General features: G+C 40.3%; 1 protein-coding gene across 3 annotated transcripts in view; it reads right to left on the bottom strand.

The window, feature by feature from the left end:
• Window positions 1-17,482, bottom strand: part of nbas (NBAS subunit of NRZ tethering complex) — a 259,241-nt gene that overhangs the window by 36,967 nt on the left and 204,792 nt on the right. For 2 of the 3 annotated variants that reach the window (XM_078213107.1, XM_078213108.1), the window contains 4 exons: window positions 15,548-15,766; window positions 13,600-13,802; window positions 2,661-2,750; window positions 2,363-2,558 (listed from right to left, as the gene is read on the bottom strand). In XM_078213107.1, the coding sequence (XP_078069233.1) occupies window positions 2,363-2,558; window positions 2,661-2,750; window positions 13,600-13,802; window positions 15,548-15,766 (708 nt within the window). The remainder of the gene's footprint in view (window positions 1-2,362; window positions 2,559-2,660; window positions 2,751-13,599; window positions 13,803-15,547; window positions 15,767-17,482) is intronic. The other variant, XR_013497784.1, reaches the window with a different exon arrangement.

Genomic DNA, 17,482 nt, shown 5'->3' with positions numbered 1-17,482 from the left:
TTGTCCCCTTGGTGACTGCTGCTGGAGTCCGTGCTGCTCTCGCGCTGTGAAAAATAAAATAGCCAGCCTCACTGGCTTGATACCAATATCGATCAAAATCCTGTGAGGGATGAGGGCGAGGGAGGGAGGGAGAGTCAGGTTGGTGTCACAGCTGCTGACCAGCATTACCTCCCATGACCCATTGGTCTTCCTGGCCTGGAAGCAGCCAATCCCAGAGCTTCACCGGCAGCGATTGCATTCGCACAGCTCAGGTATCCTCCCAGTTCCAGAAGAGAGCGTGGCTGTATGAGTGTGTACGTGATTGCGTGTCACCCAGCAGAGAAGCGACCCTCTTGCCTTTTGATCCCATGCCACCAACCCAGGGTCCTGAACCCTGCAGCTTAATCCCATTCCTTGACTTTGAGACTGTGGGTGCTGATGTTGCTATGGGTTAACTCTTGATGGTCAATTAGTTCCACGAGCATGTGTCTTGGGAATGTGGGAGGGCACAATTGCCTTCTGCTTCGGGGAAATGCAGAGCTAACAGGCACCCTGTTTAGTCAGGCTGGATAATTCAGACGCTCAGTGCTGTCATTCCTCTATACTTAAGCCTCCTGGACAGCTGATCCATAGGTTGACTGACATCCCGTGCTTTCCCTGACGTGGGCATAAGTTGTTCTCTTCAGGGGTCGCATCCACCCAGCCCATCTGGCCTGACTCCATGGCTGTTATCATGAGCTCCAGAATCCTCAACATTCAGCATTTTCTGTTTTTATTTCTGATTTCCAGCTTTTGCAATATTTTGCTTTTGTGAAAGAATGGATGAAGATGGGGTTTTGAAATAACATTTCCAGCTTCCAGGTAGTGTGCGGATCTTCAATTGCATTCTAAGGACCGTCAACCATCACCTTACTGAATGTAACGGTCTGTCGGACTGAGAAATTGCTGTCCATAATTTGAATTTTACTAATGATGCATTGCTACATGCAGAAAAAAACCTAATTACAGTTAACATAGCCTTCAGGCTAAAAATTAGTGCAGTACCTTGAGTGGTCTGTTATCTATAGCTAGTGAAATATGATCATTAATTTATGCAGCAGAGTCTGAGTTAAGCTTGTACTGTACAACTGAGGCTTCTGTACTTAGCGTAAAGGCTGTGGAAGAAGTCAGTTCTCAGGTGCTTTAAACAAACAACCCATTTTCTGGATTCTAATTATGCACGCACCATGTAACTAGAAAATTACAGAACCAAAGGAACATAGATAAGGGAATCCCAACAGCACATTTTCTCCCTCTAGTGGTTGAGGAAGGTCTCCAAGATCTACTGACAAGTAAAGATTAAAAGTCTCCAGCAAATTGAATACCTTTAAATTATTGATTCTGTTAACTATTCATTACCGTCTCAGCATCTGTGATGCCTTATGGTTCAAAAGCTATTTGCCTCAATGAAGTAGTTTAAATTTTGCAAGAGCTTATCTCCGAGCGCCACCACAATCCATAAAAACTTATATTTTTAGTGCTTCAAAATTAAATATTAAACTCTTTATGGTCCACACAGCCTGACTTAAGAGGATTATGTACCTTCACACAAATCTTTGTAAGGTTCACTGAGATTTGTACTCCTTCACAAGAGCCTGCCATGAAAAACGGTAGGCAAGGCATCTTACTTGAAATATCAAGTCAAAAATAAAAGGGTTATGAGATCTTCCACATCTTAGTCGATGAATAGACGGGTGAGGATAGGGACATGAGTCTTTTCAGGAGGGAGCGTGGGGGGAGAGAGAGAGAGAGAGCCAGTGGGAGAAAGAGAAATTGAGCATAAGAACCTGTGCAAGAGGACGAGCATAAGTAGGAGAGAGAGCGAAAGTAGGAGAGAAAGAGGTGATCTGATAAACAAACAAATCCAGTGCACATAAGATACATGGTACAGCACATGCATTCTGTTAAATGTGCGGCTGGGAAATGCAATCTTGGGATTCTCACATTATTACATGACAAAACAACATTTGGTTTAGAGTAATTGATAGATATTTGTGTTTGGAAGCAAAGAACTTAAATTTTCTGGTTTTGAAGCAGGGTTGAGCTTACTTTTAGTGTTACAAAAAATCCTTGCTAGAACATCCTAACATTTATTTCCACACAGCCTATAACTTTCACACAGTAAGATTTGTAAGAGGCACAAAATGATTCTATGAAACTATGAAGTTAAAAAAAACTATTTCAACAGACATGCTGATTCACTTTGTTTATGTAATGAGACACTATACAAGGACAATCAGTTCCAACTCCAGTTAGAACGTAGTACATTCTTGAAATAATTTTACTAACACACTAATTACGCATTAGAAAACAAAAGAAAACATAATGTAGAAATAAAAGCTACCTGTTTCTCCGGCCAGCACACTTTCAGAACAGCTTGTGTTCTGAAAAGCACAAGTAACTTGCTGTCTTCATCACTCAGATCAAATGCCTGCTCAAGAACTTGCAGAACATAAATACGAGGTTTCACAGGCAAATCTGCATCACTGCAAAAAGGTCTCAACCAAGTCAAGAGGTCATCTGAAGATACGAGGGTACCCCTAAGTTACAAAGGAAAGTTTATTTTTTTTCCCTAAATAGAAGATCAAAATAAAAGCATTTTATGGGTGTTTTTGATTCTTTAAGGTAAAAGATATACTTACCCATCCACAACATTGGCATGGACTGACTTGACAATACCTTCAAGAACCTTAAGTGGATCCTTCTCCGATAGGACATCTGTACTGGTACCACTGCCATAGAAACAACCAACAGGGAGTAAGTGAACAGAACCAGATATTCCATTTATCAATGGGAATTTAGACTGATCAGGTGTGGTTGTGTAGCAGTGATGCTATTGTAGTTATAATCCAGAGGCCTGAACTAGCAAATAGGAATTCAAATCCACCATGGCAGTTTGAGAATTTGAATTCAGTTGGAAATAAATCTGGAAATATTGAAATATCAGGGAAAAAAAAGAAGTTTGTGAATTATCTTAAAAACCTAACTGGCCTACTGTCCTTAAGGGAAGGAATCCTGCTATCATTCTGGCTGATATGCAACTCTATCCAATGCCTCTGAAATAGGCTAGTAAGCCACTCAGTTATGCAAGGCAACTATGGATGGCCAATAACTGTCCAGCCTTGCCAGTGATGGCCAGATTGTAAGATCTGTTTGGTCAGAAAAGAAGAAATTATAAGAACATAAGAACTCGGAGCAGGAGTGGGCTATCTGGACCCTCGAAACTGCTCCGCCATTCAATAAGATCTTTTCATGGACTTAGCTCCACTTACCCGCCCGCTCACCATAACCCTTAATTCCTTTACTGTTCAAAAATGTATCTATCCTTGCCTTAAAAACATTCAATGAGGTAGCCTCAACTGCTTCACTGGGCAGGGAATTCCACAGATTCACAACCCTTTGTGTGAAGAAGTTCCTCCTCAACTCAGTCCTAAATCTGCTTCCCCTTGTTTTGAGGCCATGCCCCCGAGTTCTAGTTTCACCCGCTAGTGGAAACAACTTCCCTGCTTCTATCTTATCTATTTCCTTCATAATCTTATATGTTTCGATAAGAACTCCCCTCATTCTTCTGAATTCCAATGAATAAAGCCCCAGTCTACTCAGTCTCTCCTCATAAGCCAACCCTCTCAACTCCGGAATCAACCTAGTGAATTTCCTCTGCACCCCCTCCTGTGCCAGTATAGAAACATAGAAACATAGAAACCCTACAGTGCAGAAGGAGGCCATTCGGCCCATCGAGTCTGCACCGACCACAATCCCACCCAGGCCCTCCCCCCACATATTTTACCCGCTAATCCCTCTAACCTACGCATCCCAGGACTCTAAGGGACAATTTTTAACCTGGCCAATCAACCTAACCCGCACATCTTTGGACTGTGGGAGGAAACCGGAGCACCCGGAGGAAACCCACGCAGACACGAGGAGAATGTGCAAACTCCACACAGACAGTGACCCGAGCCGGGAATCGAACCCGGGATCCTGGAGCTGTGAAGCAGCAGTGCTAACCACTGTGCCACCGTGCCGCCCCATATATCCTTTCTCAAGTAAGGAGACTAAAACTGTACACAGTACTCCAGGTGTGGCCTCACCAACACCCTATATAGCTGCAATATAACTTTGCTGTTTTTAAACTTCATCCCTCTAGCAATGAAGGACAAAATTCCATTTGCCTTCTGAATTACCTGTTGCACCTGCAAACCAACTCCTTGTGATTCTTACACAAGGACACCCAGGTCCCTCTGCACAGCAGCACGCTGCAATATTATACCATTTAAATAATAGTCCATTTTGCTGTTATTTCTACCAAAATGGATGACCTCACATTTATCAACATTGCACTCCATCAGCCAGACCTTCACCCACTCACTTAGACTATCTATATTCCTTTGCAAACTTTCAGCACACTTTGCTCTGCCACTCATCTTAGTGTCATCGTGCGAATTTTGACACACTACACTTGGTCCCCAACTCCAAATCATCTATGTAAATCGTAAACAATTGCAGTCTCAACACTGATCCCTGAGGCACACCATAGCATCATTTTTGGCGAAGCTGCCTTTCTGCTCAATGGAAGCAAAACCCAGTCTGCCTTTTTATGTTCTTTCATGGGATGTGGGTGTCATTGGCTGGGTCAGCAGTTATTGCCTATCCCTAATTGTCCTTTAGGGGGAATTTAAGAGTCAACCCACATTGCCTATAGACCAGACCAGGTAAGGACAGCAGATTTCCTTCTCTAAGGACATTAGTGAACAGATGGGTTTCAATGACAATCGACAATGGTTTCATTGGTGATCGTTAGACTTTTAATTCAGGACTTTTATTCAATTCAAATTTCACCATCTGTGGTAGTGGGATTCAAAGCTGGGACCCCATGCTCATTGCCCTGGGTTTCTGGAACACTAATTCAGTTTCAATACCACTAAGCCACTGCGTGAGTTGCAAACTGCACTTGTTTTATTCTGAAAAGCAGGAACTTTTGCTCAATAGCAAATGCATGAATTGAAATAGAGCCATAGGAGGTTTACAGCATGGAAGCAGGCCCTTCGGCCCAACTTGTCCATGCCGTCCTTTTTCTTTAAACCCCTAAGGTGGTCGCAATTGCCCGCATTTGGCCCATAACCCTCTATACCCATCTTACCCATGTAACTGTCTAAACGCTTTTTAAAAGACAAAATTGTACCCGCCTACTACTATCAAATCAAACTGTAAAAAATTCAACTCAAATAACAGGCGTAAAATTCCATAATTTTTCCTTATATTTCGGTGCACTGGCTAATCTTACTACATTCAGAAAACTTTACATTTACTGACTGGGATTGAACTGTAAAGTTGTCTAAGGTCGTAGTTAGAGTACCAACCTCTAATACAGTACATGGTTAGAAATCTAAAGACAGATATTTGAACTATTTGACTTTGTCTTTTCAGACCAGGTTGGCCATTTTCAGTTGGTATAAATATCAAATATAGTGAAGGGAATTAACAGGAGCAGATTAGGAATGACTTCCCCTGTGTTAAAGGAACACAGAACAAGGAAATATTATTCTAGAATCTGAGTTAAGCAAATTCAGACCAAATCTAGGAAAAATTTAATTCACACAAAAAGTTGTAAAAGGCAGATTACAGTGCCTCAGAGGGTCACAGATGAGAAGTCAATCAAGATGTTTAAAAGACAGATTGGCACTTACTTGGGAAGCTACAGTGGTAAAGGATATTGACAAAAGGCAAATATTAAAAATAAACCTAACTTTAAATGAACAAAATTGGTAGAAAGGGCTTGATGCTGTAGTCTTTTTCCAGTAATGGTAAGGTGCTGAGAAGGTAGTGGTTAACTAGATTTCATCACACATTAACTCAACAATGCTTTCCCTCCTTGCACAGTAGCCCATATAGCAAGCATAATCATCTTCGCTGCCAAGCAGCCTTTCCTGGCTAATATGCTGTCCAATACCTGTCGCTACTTACAACAAAGTTTCATATCATGGATGCTTGGTTGAGATAACAAAGGATGACAAATCACTGTGGAACCACTGTGCTTTCATGAAAGGAGGGAAAGCTTCCTTCAAATGATAAGGAAAACCATATCTAAATTAATCATACTTTTTGAAGGTCCAGTATCAGTGATTATACATGGTCCACCTTTAAATGTGTGGAGTTTGAACTCACTAAGGAAAACGACTTAGGACAAAAATTCCAACTAATCTAAAACAACAGGGTTAGAAAAGACCTAAAATGATAAAGTAACAAATTATGAGGTAGCACACTTTGGCCAAAAGATTGCCAGGTAGGACTTTTATTTAAGAAGAATCTGGTAGATGAATAAAGGAATTTCAGACTTAAGGTTGTTAACTGTTAGTGCAAGTATGAAGATAAGTCAAAAGCTTAATAAGATGCAGAGCTTCAGATGGGATACTACTGTATACAATCCACTACTGCACTTAGCAAATGCACATGTGAAACCTTCATTAGGTTGCATTCAGTCTGTAGCATACAGTTACAGAATAAATAAATCCTCAAAGAACTAAGTTGTTCACATTGATTTTTTATTTGTGATTGTTACTGTATTAGATAGATTTTTTTAACATGTGAAATAACAATGCCAAATCTTTACCTCCCATAGAGACAGATCATTCAGTGTCTCTTTCTTGATGGGCTACGTCATAACGTCAATAAAGAAGCATCCCAGCATAGCTTCACTGAACACAGAAAGCCTTAGAGCTCCGATTCTAAACCTAGAAACAACGCTATCAACTGGTAGTAGTTGCATTGAATCCAAATAATTGTGTGCATCCGTGATGTCAGGTAGACCTGGATTGGCTTTCAGGCTGATCTGAAGACAGAAAATCCAGCTGAAGTAGCCATTTGCGTTTTTAATCTGACGCACCTCAGGCACACAGCTGACAACTGAGACTCTAGCATTTAAGATTACATGGCAATAATGACTGAACTTCAAAATAATCAACTGTATGTTAAGTACTTTGGCTGAGATGTGAAATATAAAGATAGCCAGTAATAAAACAGCGAATAATAAAACCATCACGTAATTTGAAGTCACACCATGTCAGAAAGAGTTGGGACGAAGAACTTTTTCGTGGGCTTCTTTCAAAAAGGAATCAAACTGAACTGCTAAAGTAAACTTTTGCTGTTACACCAGGGCCACATTTTGAACATGCAAATGTAAAGGAACCATTGCCACACATTCAACAGAATGTGAGCAGGACAGCAGGACTTGAGGGTGGTGACTGTCTGGAATGAGCTGCACTAATGATCAGTGCAACTTTTTCAAGGAACAAATACTGCGTGTCCTTGATAGGTATGTCCCTGCCAGGCAGAGAGGAAATGGCCGAGTGAGGGAACCATGGTTCACAAAAGAGGTGGAATGTCTTGTCAAGAGGAAGAAGGAAGTATGTTAGGTTGAGAAAACAAGGTTCAGTTGGCTCGATGGAGGGTTACAAGTTAGCAAGAAATGAGCTGAAAAAGGGGCTTAGGAGAGCTAGGAGGGGGCATGAGAAGTCCACTCAAGTGGATAGAGCTGTGAAGAAGGCCTATAGTGTGTTAGCTTTTATTAACAGGGGGTTTGAGTTTAAGAGCCGTGGGGTTATGCTGCAACTGTACAGGACCTTGGTGAGACCATATTTGGAATATTGTGTGCAGGTCTGGTCACCTCACTACAAGAAGGATGTGGAGACCCCCTGTTAATGAACGCCAACACACTATAGGCCTTCTTCACGACTCTATCCACTTGAGTGGCAACCTTCAGAGATCTATGGATATGAACCCCAAGATCTCTCTGTTCCTCCACATTCTTCAGAACCCTACCGTTGACCCTGTAATCCACATTTAAATTTGTCCTACCAAAATGAATCACCTCGCATTTGTCAGGGTTAAACTCCATTTGCCATTTTTCAGCCCAGCTCTGCATCCTATCTATATCTCTTTGCAGCCTACAACAGCCCTCCACCTCATCCACTACTCCACCAATCTTGGTGTCATCACAAATTTACCAGGATGCTGCCTGGTTTGGAGGGTAGGTCTTATGAGGAAAGGTTGAGGGAACTTGGGCTTTTTTCTTTGGAGCGGAGGAGGTTGAGAGGAGACTTGATAGAGGTTTAGAAGATGATGAGGGGGATAGATAGAGTGAACGTTCAAAGACTATTTCCTCGGGTGAATGGAGCGGTAACTAGGGGCATAACTATAGGGTTCATGGTGGGGGATATAGGAAGGATGTCCGAGGTAGGTTTTTTACTCAGAGAGTAGTTGGGGTGTGGAATGGACTGCCTGCAGGGATAGTGGAGTCAGAAACTTTAGGAACATTTAAGAAGCTGTTGGATAGGCACATGGAGTACTTCGGGATGATAGGGAGGAAATAGCCTGATCTGGGTTTCAGACAAAGCTCGGCACAACATCGTGGGCCGAAGGGCCTGTTCTGTGCTGCACTGTTCTATGTTGTAGTAGAGGCCGGTACAATTTTGTCTTTTAAAAAGCATTTAGATAGTTACATGGGTAATTTGGGTATAGAGGGATATGGGCCAAACATGGGCAATTGGGATGAGCTTATGGGTTTAAAAAAAGGGCAGCATGGACAAGTTGGGCCGAAGGGCCTGTTTTCATGCTGTAAACCTTTATGACTCTATAACTGATTTGAGGTTAACTTTACTCAAAATAAAGGTTTCATAGAACATAAAGTCCCATATGCCATGCCTTTTTTTTGATTTTCCAACAATGTGGTAGATTTATAGTCACCATTACTAATGCTAGCTTTTATTCCAAATGTAATTAATTGATCAAATTTAAATTCTCCAGCTGTTGTGGTGAGATTTGAACTCACTGATAGGCACTTGCTGCAATTGGAAGACCCCACAAAAGAAGTCCCACAGAAACTGCAGGTGATAATACTTTGCAAAGAAACAGATAGGGTAGGGATTACTGAGACATCAGGGCTGGGAATTAAACATTGAAGGAATGTTTTCCACATGTGTGGAAAAGCTGAGAGAGAGGAAATGGGGAGGTGGAGGAGCTTTACTTATCAGAGTTAATATAATGGCACAGAAAAAAATTCACATGGCCATCGATAAAACATAAATACAATCCCAGTGCGTGCAGGAAAACAGATAAAAATGATCAATCACTCTAAAGACCACCTAATAGTCAAAGAGAGTTTCAAGAAGTAACATACAAACAAATTAGGGGAATGAGCACAGAACAATTGTAGGGGATTTCAACTAAATAATTCAATTGATTGGAGCCTCTTCAATTTCTGGTTTGTTTTCTTTGGTTTGATTTTTAAAATCTCCCTTCTTTGTTTAAATCTCGCTTCCAATGGATCAGAGGCATAGAAACAAATCAAAAGGGGATGGAGGAGAATGGGGATGATCCTGGCCAAACTGATGGGGAACTAACAAACATGAAATGCTTGCCACTTGTGCAGATGAAAACGCAGGGTGAGTGAGTAAACTGAGCGTGCCATCATAGCGTAGGAATTCAAGCAATTGGGGAAACGAGAAAAGGTAGCAGTGATGGGGACAGTATAGGCAGCAGTTAGATACTGTTCTCTGTAGCTGCGAACAGAAGTTCCAAAGGTTGTTGCCTGATTGGTGCCAGAGTTAAGGATAACTCCTCCTGGCTGGAGACAAACTTACACTGGGAGGGGATGGGTCCAGGTGCCATGATCCACACAGGAACCATCGACACAGTCGAACATAAATCCTAGTACAGCCTGAGAGATTTTAAACAATTATGGTCTAAAAACACAAAACCTCAAGGGTGATAACCTCTGGATTGTTACCAGAACGACCTGTCATCTGGCATAGAACAAGCAAATGTGAAAATTATATCCGTGACTCAAAAAGGGATGTGGAAGGAGGAACTTCAATTCATGGGGCACTAGTTCATTGGGATGGCATTCACTTAAACTGGGCTGGGACCAGAGCTCTGGCAAACTGTAAAACTAAGGTTATAAATGGGGCTTTAAACTAACAGGGCCAGTGTTAGATTTAGGCAAAGGGAGAATTAAATCCAAAGAGAAAAGTCAAAAAAATGAAACAGCGTAGTGATGTGGGTAATGAAAACCAGAATAGGACAGGAAGGGACAGAGTATCTATTGGTAACAGTGCATTAAAAGGGAAGGTCTATGCAGGGAACAATTGTAAAAACAATTAAAGGCTCTTTATCTAAATGTGCGAAGCATCTGCAATAAAATAGATGACCTGGGCACAAATAGAGATAAATGGTTTAGATCTAATCACCATTATAGACACATGGTTAGAAGGTGACCAAAGGAGAGAACTAAATATTCCAGGGCACACAATATATCAAAAAAGACAGACAGAATGGAAAAGGTGGATTGGTAATTCCTGTAGTAAAGGATGACAGAAGAACATTAACGAGAAAGGGTCGTGGCTTGGAAGATCAGGAAATAAAATCAGTAAGGGTGGAGATTCGGAATAGTAAGGGTCAGAAAACGGTGGTGGGATTAGTTTATAGGCTGCCTGACAATAGTTATAACATTGTAAAAAGCATTAAACAAGAAATTATTAGAGAATGTAACAAAGACAAATTAATATTTGGAGGTGACATTAACCTTCATATAGACGGCACCAATCAAATTGACAAAGTTGCTCTGGAAGATGAATTTGTAGAATACTTTTGTAACAGTTTCCTGGAGCAACACATTGTGGAATTAAGGGTAAAACTATTTTAGCTCTGGTATTTTGTAATGAGGCAGTGTTGATTAGTAATTTCACAGTAAAAGACCAATCGGGAAATAGTGATCATAATACAACTGAATTCCATATTAAGTCAGCCCATATTGGGCTGACAAATGGCAGATGGAGTTTAATTTAGACAAACGCGAGGTGTTGCATTTTGGTAGATTGAACCAGGGCAGGACTTACTCAGTTAATGGTAGGGCGTTGGGGAGAGTTACGGAACAAAGAGATCTAGGGGTACATGTTCATTGCTCCTTGAAAGTGGAGTCACAGATGGACAGAGTGGTGAAGAAGGCATTCGGCATGCTTGGTTTCATCGGTCAGAACATTGAATACAGGAGTTGGGTTGTCTTGTTGAAGTTGTACAAGACATTGGTAAGGCCACACTTGGAATACTGTGTGCAATTCTGGTCACCCTATTATAGAAAGGATACTATTAAACTGGAAAGAGTGCAGAAGAGATTTACTAGGATGCTACTAGGACTTGATGGATTGAGTTATAAGGAGAGGCTGGATAGACTGGGACTTTTTTCCCTGGAGCGTAGGACGCTGAGGGGTGATCTTATAGCGGTCTATAAAATAATGAGGGGCACAGATCAGCTAGATAGTCAATATCTTTTCCCAAAGATTGGGGAGTCTAAAACTAGAGGGCATAAGTTTAAGGTGAGAGGGGAGAGATACAAAAGTGTCCAGAGGGGCAATTTTTCCACACAGGGGGTGGTGAGTGTCTGGAACAAGCTGCCAGAGGTAGTAGTACAGGCGGGTACAATTTTGTCTTTTAAAAAGCATTTAGATAGTTACGTGGGTACGATGGGTATAGAGGGATATGGGCCAAATGCGGGCAATTGGGATTAGCTTAGGGGTCTTAAAAAAAAAGGACTGCATGGACAAGTTGGGCCGAAGGGCCCGTTTCCATGCTGTAAACCTCTATGATTCTATGACTCTAAGTTTAAAAGTGACATATTCCAATCACAAAATACTAAACTTTAACAAAGCTAATTACAAAGGTATGAGGGGTAAACAGGTGCCAGCATTTGCAATTATGTGTATTCTGGCAAATGTAAATGAGCCATGTTACAAGCTTGATTGATCAACTTAAATTGATGACCCAATAAATGTCTTTAAAATTATGAAAGATCTTGACAGAAGAAAATGTTTTCACTTGTGGGAAGAGTCAAAATAGTGGCCATCAATATAAAGATCGTCACCAAAAACAAAATCAAATGAGGATTTCATGAGTAACTTCCATACCATAGAGGCGAGAATGTGCGACTCTCTACAACAGGGAGTATTTGAGGAGAATGGTTTAGATGGAAGTATTGTAAACCATGAAGAGGATAATGTAAAAGACATAGACAAGTTGGTGGAGTGGGCAGATAGGTGGCAGATAATGTTCAATGTGGAGAAGTGTGAGGTGATGCATTTTGATAGGAAGAACATGGAGAAACAATATAAAATAAGGGATAAAAATTTTTAAAGGGGTGCAGAAGCAAAAAGTGTATATGTGTATAGATTATTGAAGGTGGCAGGACAGGTGGAGAGAGCAGTTAATAAAGTATATAGTATTCTTTATTAACAGGGGCATTGAGTACAAGAGCAAGGAGGTTATGCTGAACTTACATAAGACGCTAGTTAGATTTCAGCTGGAATATTGTGTACAGTTCTGGGCACCACAGTATAAGAAGGATGCGAAAACATTAAGATGTGTGTGGAAGAGGTTTACCAGAATGGTCCTAGGGATGAGAAACTTCAGTTATGAGTATCGATTGGAGAGGTTGGGCTGTTCTCCTTGGTGAGAAGGCTAAGAGGAGATTTGATAGCGAGACGTTCACAATCATGAGCTGGATAGAGTAGGTAGGGAGAAACTGTTACTGTTCATAAAAAGATCAAGAATGAAGGGGCACAGATTGAACGTCATTTTCAAAAGAAGCAAATGTGATGCAAGAAAAAGCTTTTTCGCAGAACAAGTGGTTGGGGTCTGGAATGCACTGCCTGGAAGTGTGGCGGAGGCAGATTCAATTGAGGCAGGTTTGATTGAGACACTCAAGAAGGCATTCGATAATTACTTGAATAGAAACAATGTACAAGGGAAAAGGTAGAGGATTGGCACTAAGCCATGATGTTCGTTTGGAGAAAGAGTGCAGACAAGATGGGCTCAATGATCTCTTTCTGCACTGTAACAATTCTGTGATAAACATCTGATGGAGAAGTGGGTTATGTGGAGTTAGAGGAAGGGTGGGAAAAGGCCTGAGTAGAGCACAGACACGTGGAACCAAATGGCCACTTTGTGTACTGTACATTTTTGTAAGTCTATGTAATAATTACTGCAAACCCAAAAGAATTGGAAATAGGTTGCTGTCCCCAGCAAATTTCCCTTTAGATTTAAAAGTAAAGTAAGCATGCAATCAGAAATAGGTATTCAGAGATCTAATCATTAAGCCAGTCTTTGCTGAAAGCTTTTTGTGTTAATTTAAATGCAAATAGATGAAAGTAACAGCATATTCTGTCAGCAAAGATGAACACAGTGTTCTAGTTTAAACTTGGCACTGCCTACAGTAACTCCAGTCATAGGACATTATAGTGGAAGAAATAAAAATGCTCAAGAGAATTTAACAAAATAAGGGAAAGAAAGATCAACATTAAGTGGCACAATGCAGATTACAGACAAGTTACTCAAAATCACCATTTAAAAGTAATGATGCAACTCCGGTGATCTTACCTTATTCAAATACAAATTATTTATTATTCAGTGCAACATTAATCAAGGTTACAGGAAGTTCTGGGCCTGGAAATAAAGACAGCAAACTAGCCCATGTAAATATTCCTTGACGCGAGTTAATTAATTCAGAACACCAAAATTACATGATTGGAAGCCTACCTTAGTACATTTATTACTCTCTGTACAGCATCTTGTACGACGGCCTTAGGGGATATGTCTTGAGATTCTACAGCAACTTGCAGCATCTGCTGCATCATATCGAGAGGCTGTCCATCTAGAACCATAGTAACCACAAGGTTTTGCAGTTTACTGCTCTCAGATCTCGAAAGATCATATAGCTGATAGTATTTTTGGAATAGGCCCTGAAAAAAGAAAATTGTATCTTTTACTTGAGTTAGTTTTAGAAATACAAGAGAGTTTTGTTCTAAGGCTTGTACTGAAAACATTAACATGTCTTCTCAGGAACTGACAAAGCTGCTGTGTATGCCCAACATTTTCTTTTTCCTACAGCTTCCAAAATTTTTTCTGTGTATATTGAAAGGCAGAGGTTTTCCACAAGTATCAATGTCTTGTTACTCTGCAAATTTTGAACTAAAGAACAAATGTGCATTTACAATCACATTTTTCATGAACTTGGGTGTCTTAAAGTGCCTCATATTTAATCAAATACCTTTGAAGTGTAATCACCACTACAGTATAGGATGAAGGAAGATACTAATTTGCTTTTGGTGGTTAGAGGTTAAATGTTGGCCAGAAAATCAAGAGAACTCCCACATTCATTGGAAGTGGCACAGAGAAAGAGGAGTCTCAGTAATGGTTAGCAGGATGTTGACTTAGTTAGACAGGGCTTGTCTTTTTGAACTACGGCATGTGCGATAGTGCAATGCAGTATTGCCCTGAGGTGTTAATCTGGATCAAATCTTTGGAATACACCTTGAACCCATGATCTTCTGACTCAGAGGCAAGATTGCTGCCTTTGAGCCAAGTTGCTGTGGATTTTGAATGCATAAACTTGCCCAGTTGTTCTAACTGGGTTGTGCTTAAAAAAAGGGCTAGGCCCGAGTATTGGAGGAGTAATCCACTAAACGAAATACAATGCAGGTTCTTCTTATCCCTGACCTTATCAAGTTCTGTTGAGTTCGATTGGCAGGTAAATTTATCAATCAATTGCCACCATTAAGAGTGAAAGAAAGACAAGCACCAATTTGCATTTGATTTTCTATTTACCAAATAACATGAATAATGTGGCACCAAAACAATGGGAGTGCAAGCGGAGCCCTGCTTCAAAACCGGCAAATTCAAATTGGTTCACTTCCAAACACAAATCACTATCAACTGTTCTAAACCAAACTTTTACAGTATAGGAACATATACATTAGAATTCTTAATAATTCCTCTTTCAGTGAAACTGTATCTGTAACGTGAGTGTTGCTAATTGCCCTCAAAATGAGCCAGTTGCTCTGGGTTTGGAGGTCAGACCGAGTAAGGATGGCAGGTTTCTTTCCCCAAAGAACATTGCATGAACCAGGTGGGTTTTTACAACAATCGATGGTAATTACCAGTACTGAGACTAGTTTAATATTGCAAATTTCTTTAACTGAATTTAAATTCCATCAGCTGCCATGGTAGGGTTTGAACGCATGTCTCCAGAGTATTAGTCTGGGCCTCTGGATTACTAGTCCAGTGGCATTAGCACCACACAAGCATCTCCACCTAGATGCAATCTTGCCGTAACCACAGGTTCACTATAAACAGTATGAATTTTTAAGAATACAGGATTTTAAACTAGCTTGATGAAGAAGTGAGATTGGTGAAATGGTTTGTTGTGGAATTGAGGAAAATTGTAGAAGAGGTTTGGCTGAAGGCACATTGCGTTCCTCAGGTTAGGGCTGCTCTATTGATAGTAAAGCGACTCACCTTTACTGTACCTGACACTAAGCATGATATTCACAGATATGAAAATCATTTTACTGCTAAACACAACTAGCCTTCACTTTACGTACACAAAGCAATGATTAAAGAGTTTGCCTTGTGGATGTCATATAATCACTTTTTTATGGAAGATGAACATTGTGCAGTTGGTTGTGAAGGACAAGATTAGCTTTACCTGGCTGCTGGCCTTTAGGGAGTGTACAAAGCTGTGGTTGAGTGTTTCTAGATGAGCGAGTGATTGCTGTAGATGAGTCAAAGTCTCTTCATAGCTGACTTGGGAATTTGAAGCAGGTGGGATGCTGCCTTCTAAAGTCTTTTTCTGCTGCTTCTCACTGGTCTGTTTGATTGCTTTCATCGCTCTTTTAGTAATCTCCAACCTAGCTTGAACATTCAGCTGAAATGAAAGACAGACTCTGTTTCAAGGATGTGTAGGGAATCAAACACAGGAGAGGGAGGAAGTACATTCATACAAGACAACATTGCCTACAGTGCTGCACAGTTCTCTCTCTTTCTCTCGACACATAAGAGTGCTGAAAAAAGTGTACATCATTCAAGGAGGAAAAAAAGATGAAAAATTAGTGTTAAATCGCCCTGGTTTTCCTTCGGCTTTTAGAGCTCACAATTAGAATGGGGATAATAGGGATATTTGCAATAAACATAAAACACTGTACATGTTCATTTCAATGCTTCAGCGTATTTCTGCAGACTGGATTATGCCACTGCACTTGTTTGCTATTAATACATAGCCACTCACGCATAATTTCTCGTGATATTAGTGTATATTCAATAATCAAATTAATATCAGAGAATATATTGCATTATTGGATGTATACCAATATCACTCTAAATTACATGAAATCAGCAACAGTCTCCAGACTCTCGAAAATCAAGACCCTGCATTGTGCCTCCTTTTGTATAACAACTAGAGCTGACTCAGTGCATCAGACAACCAATTTAATTACTATCTCCTCTCCTCTGGGTATTTTCATGTAGGTAAGGAAATTACAGAATGAGCAGCAAAGTGAAGCAAGCACGCAGTCTGGGAACTCTGCTTTACTCTGAAAATCAATGCCATTGCAAATGGAAAGGTAAGCAAGACCATGCTGTAAACTGTGGTGGTGTTGCAAGTGGGGAGCCTATTTGGTTCTATCAATTCAAGGAACTATTTTTGTGCTACTGAAAGTAACAGCTTTGTGGTGAACTCATTCCCATTATTCCACATAAATTTAGAACTTCAATAAAGCTTTCCAGGAATTGTGACTCATTAAGTGAAAGTCTTCTCTTCCACTCTCAAGTTCAGATTAGAGTTCCTAATGCAGGTGGCATTTATGATAGTGACTCAAATTGCTTGGTAACTATTTTTTCCTTTGACTTCGAGACTTGGATGTTGGGTAATATAAAATCGATATGAAATTATTTCTATACAGGCACACTGCTACCCATCTTGATATGCTAGATATCCAAGTCCATTGTCATATGGATTACAAAAGTGGCCACTTGGATGGTGTTCAGGAAAGTTAGAACTGAGCCTTCAAGAGGGAAAATTGGAAATAAAATTATACCAGAAAATGGCCCATATAAAATATAAAGGATTATCCAGTTTCACACTAAAAGCTCATGCTTTGCTGGTTGAAACTGTTAAGTAATATTCAATGAGCCAAGATCTTAACATGAACTCTTCCTCGTATCTGTCCTCCAATCATAAGAGGCTTAGGTGCTGCTTTCTGAAATACTTAAAAGGACACTATCTAGATAATAACAAGAACCCGAGAGAACCTTCCTTAACACGTATAACCATTGATCGTCAGCTATTATCCTTCTGTTCAGAGCTTTAAAAGCAACGGTGTCCATTTTAAAGCAAGATGAACTAAGTCTCACTCTGCAGCAATATATGTATTTCACTTTCCTCCACCTACTCCCCAATCTTCCTTCACAGTGCCTTGCTCATTTTTCATACTAGAGTCATTCTTTATAACTGTGCCTGGGAGGAAAGAGACTGGGAGTCTTATTAAATGCAATAAGAAAGTTGATAGAAAAGATTTTCATAAAATCAAGGTACATCTTTTTCAAGAAACAAGTCATGATAATAATGTCACTGGTTTAGTCTATT

The sequence above is a fragment of the Mustelus asterias genome, chromosome 5, assembly GCF_964213995.1.
Source record: "Mustelus asterias chromosome 5, sMusAst1.hap1.1, whole genome shotgun sequence".
NCBI lineage: Eukaryota > Metazoa > Chordata > Chondrichthyes > Carcharhiniformes > Triakidae > Mustelus > Mustelus asterias.
This window is presented reverse-complemented; position numbering and strand designations above follow the sequence as displayed.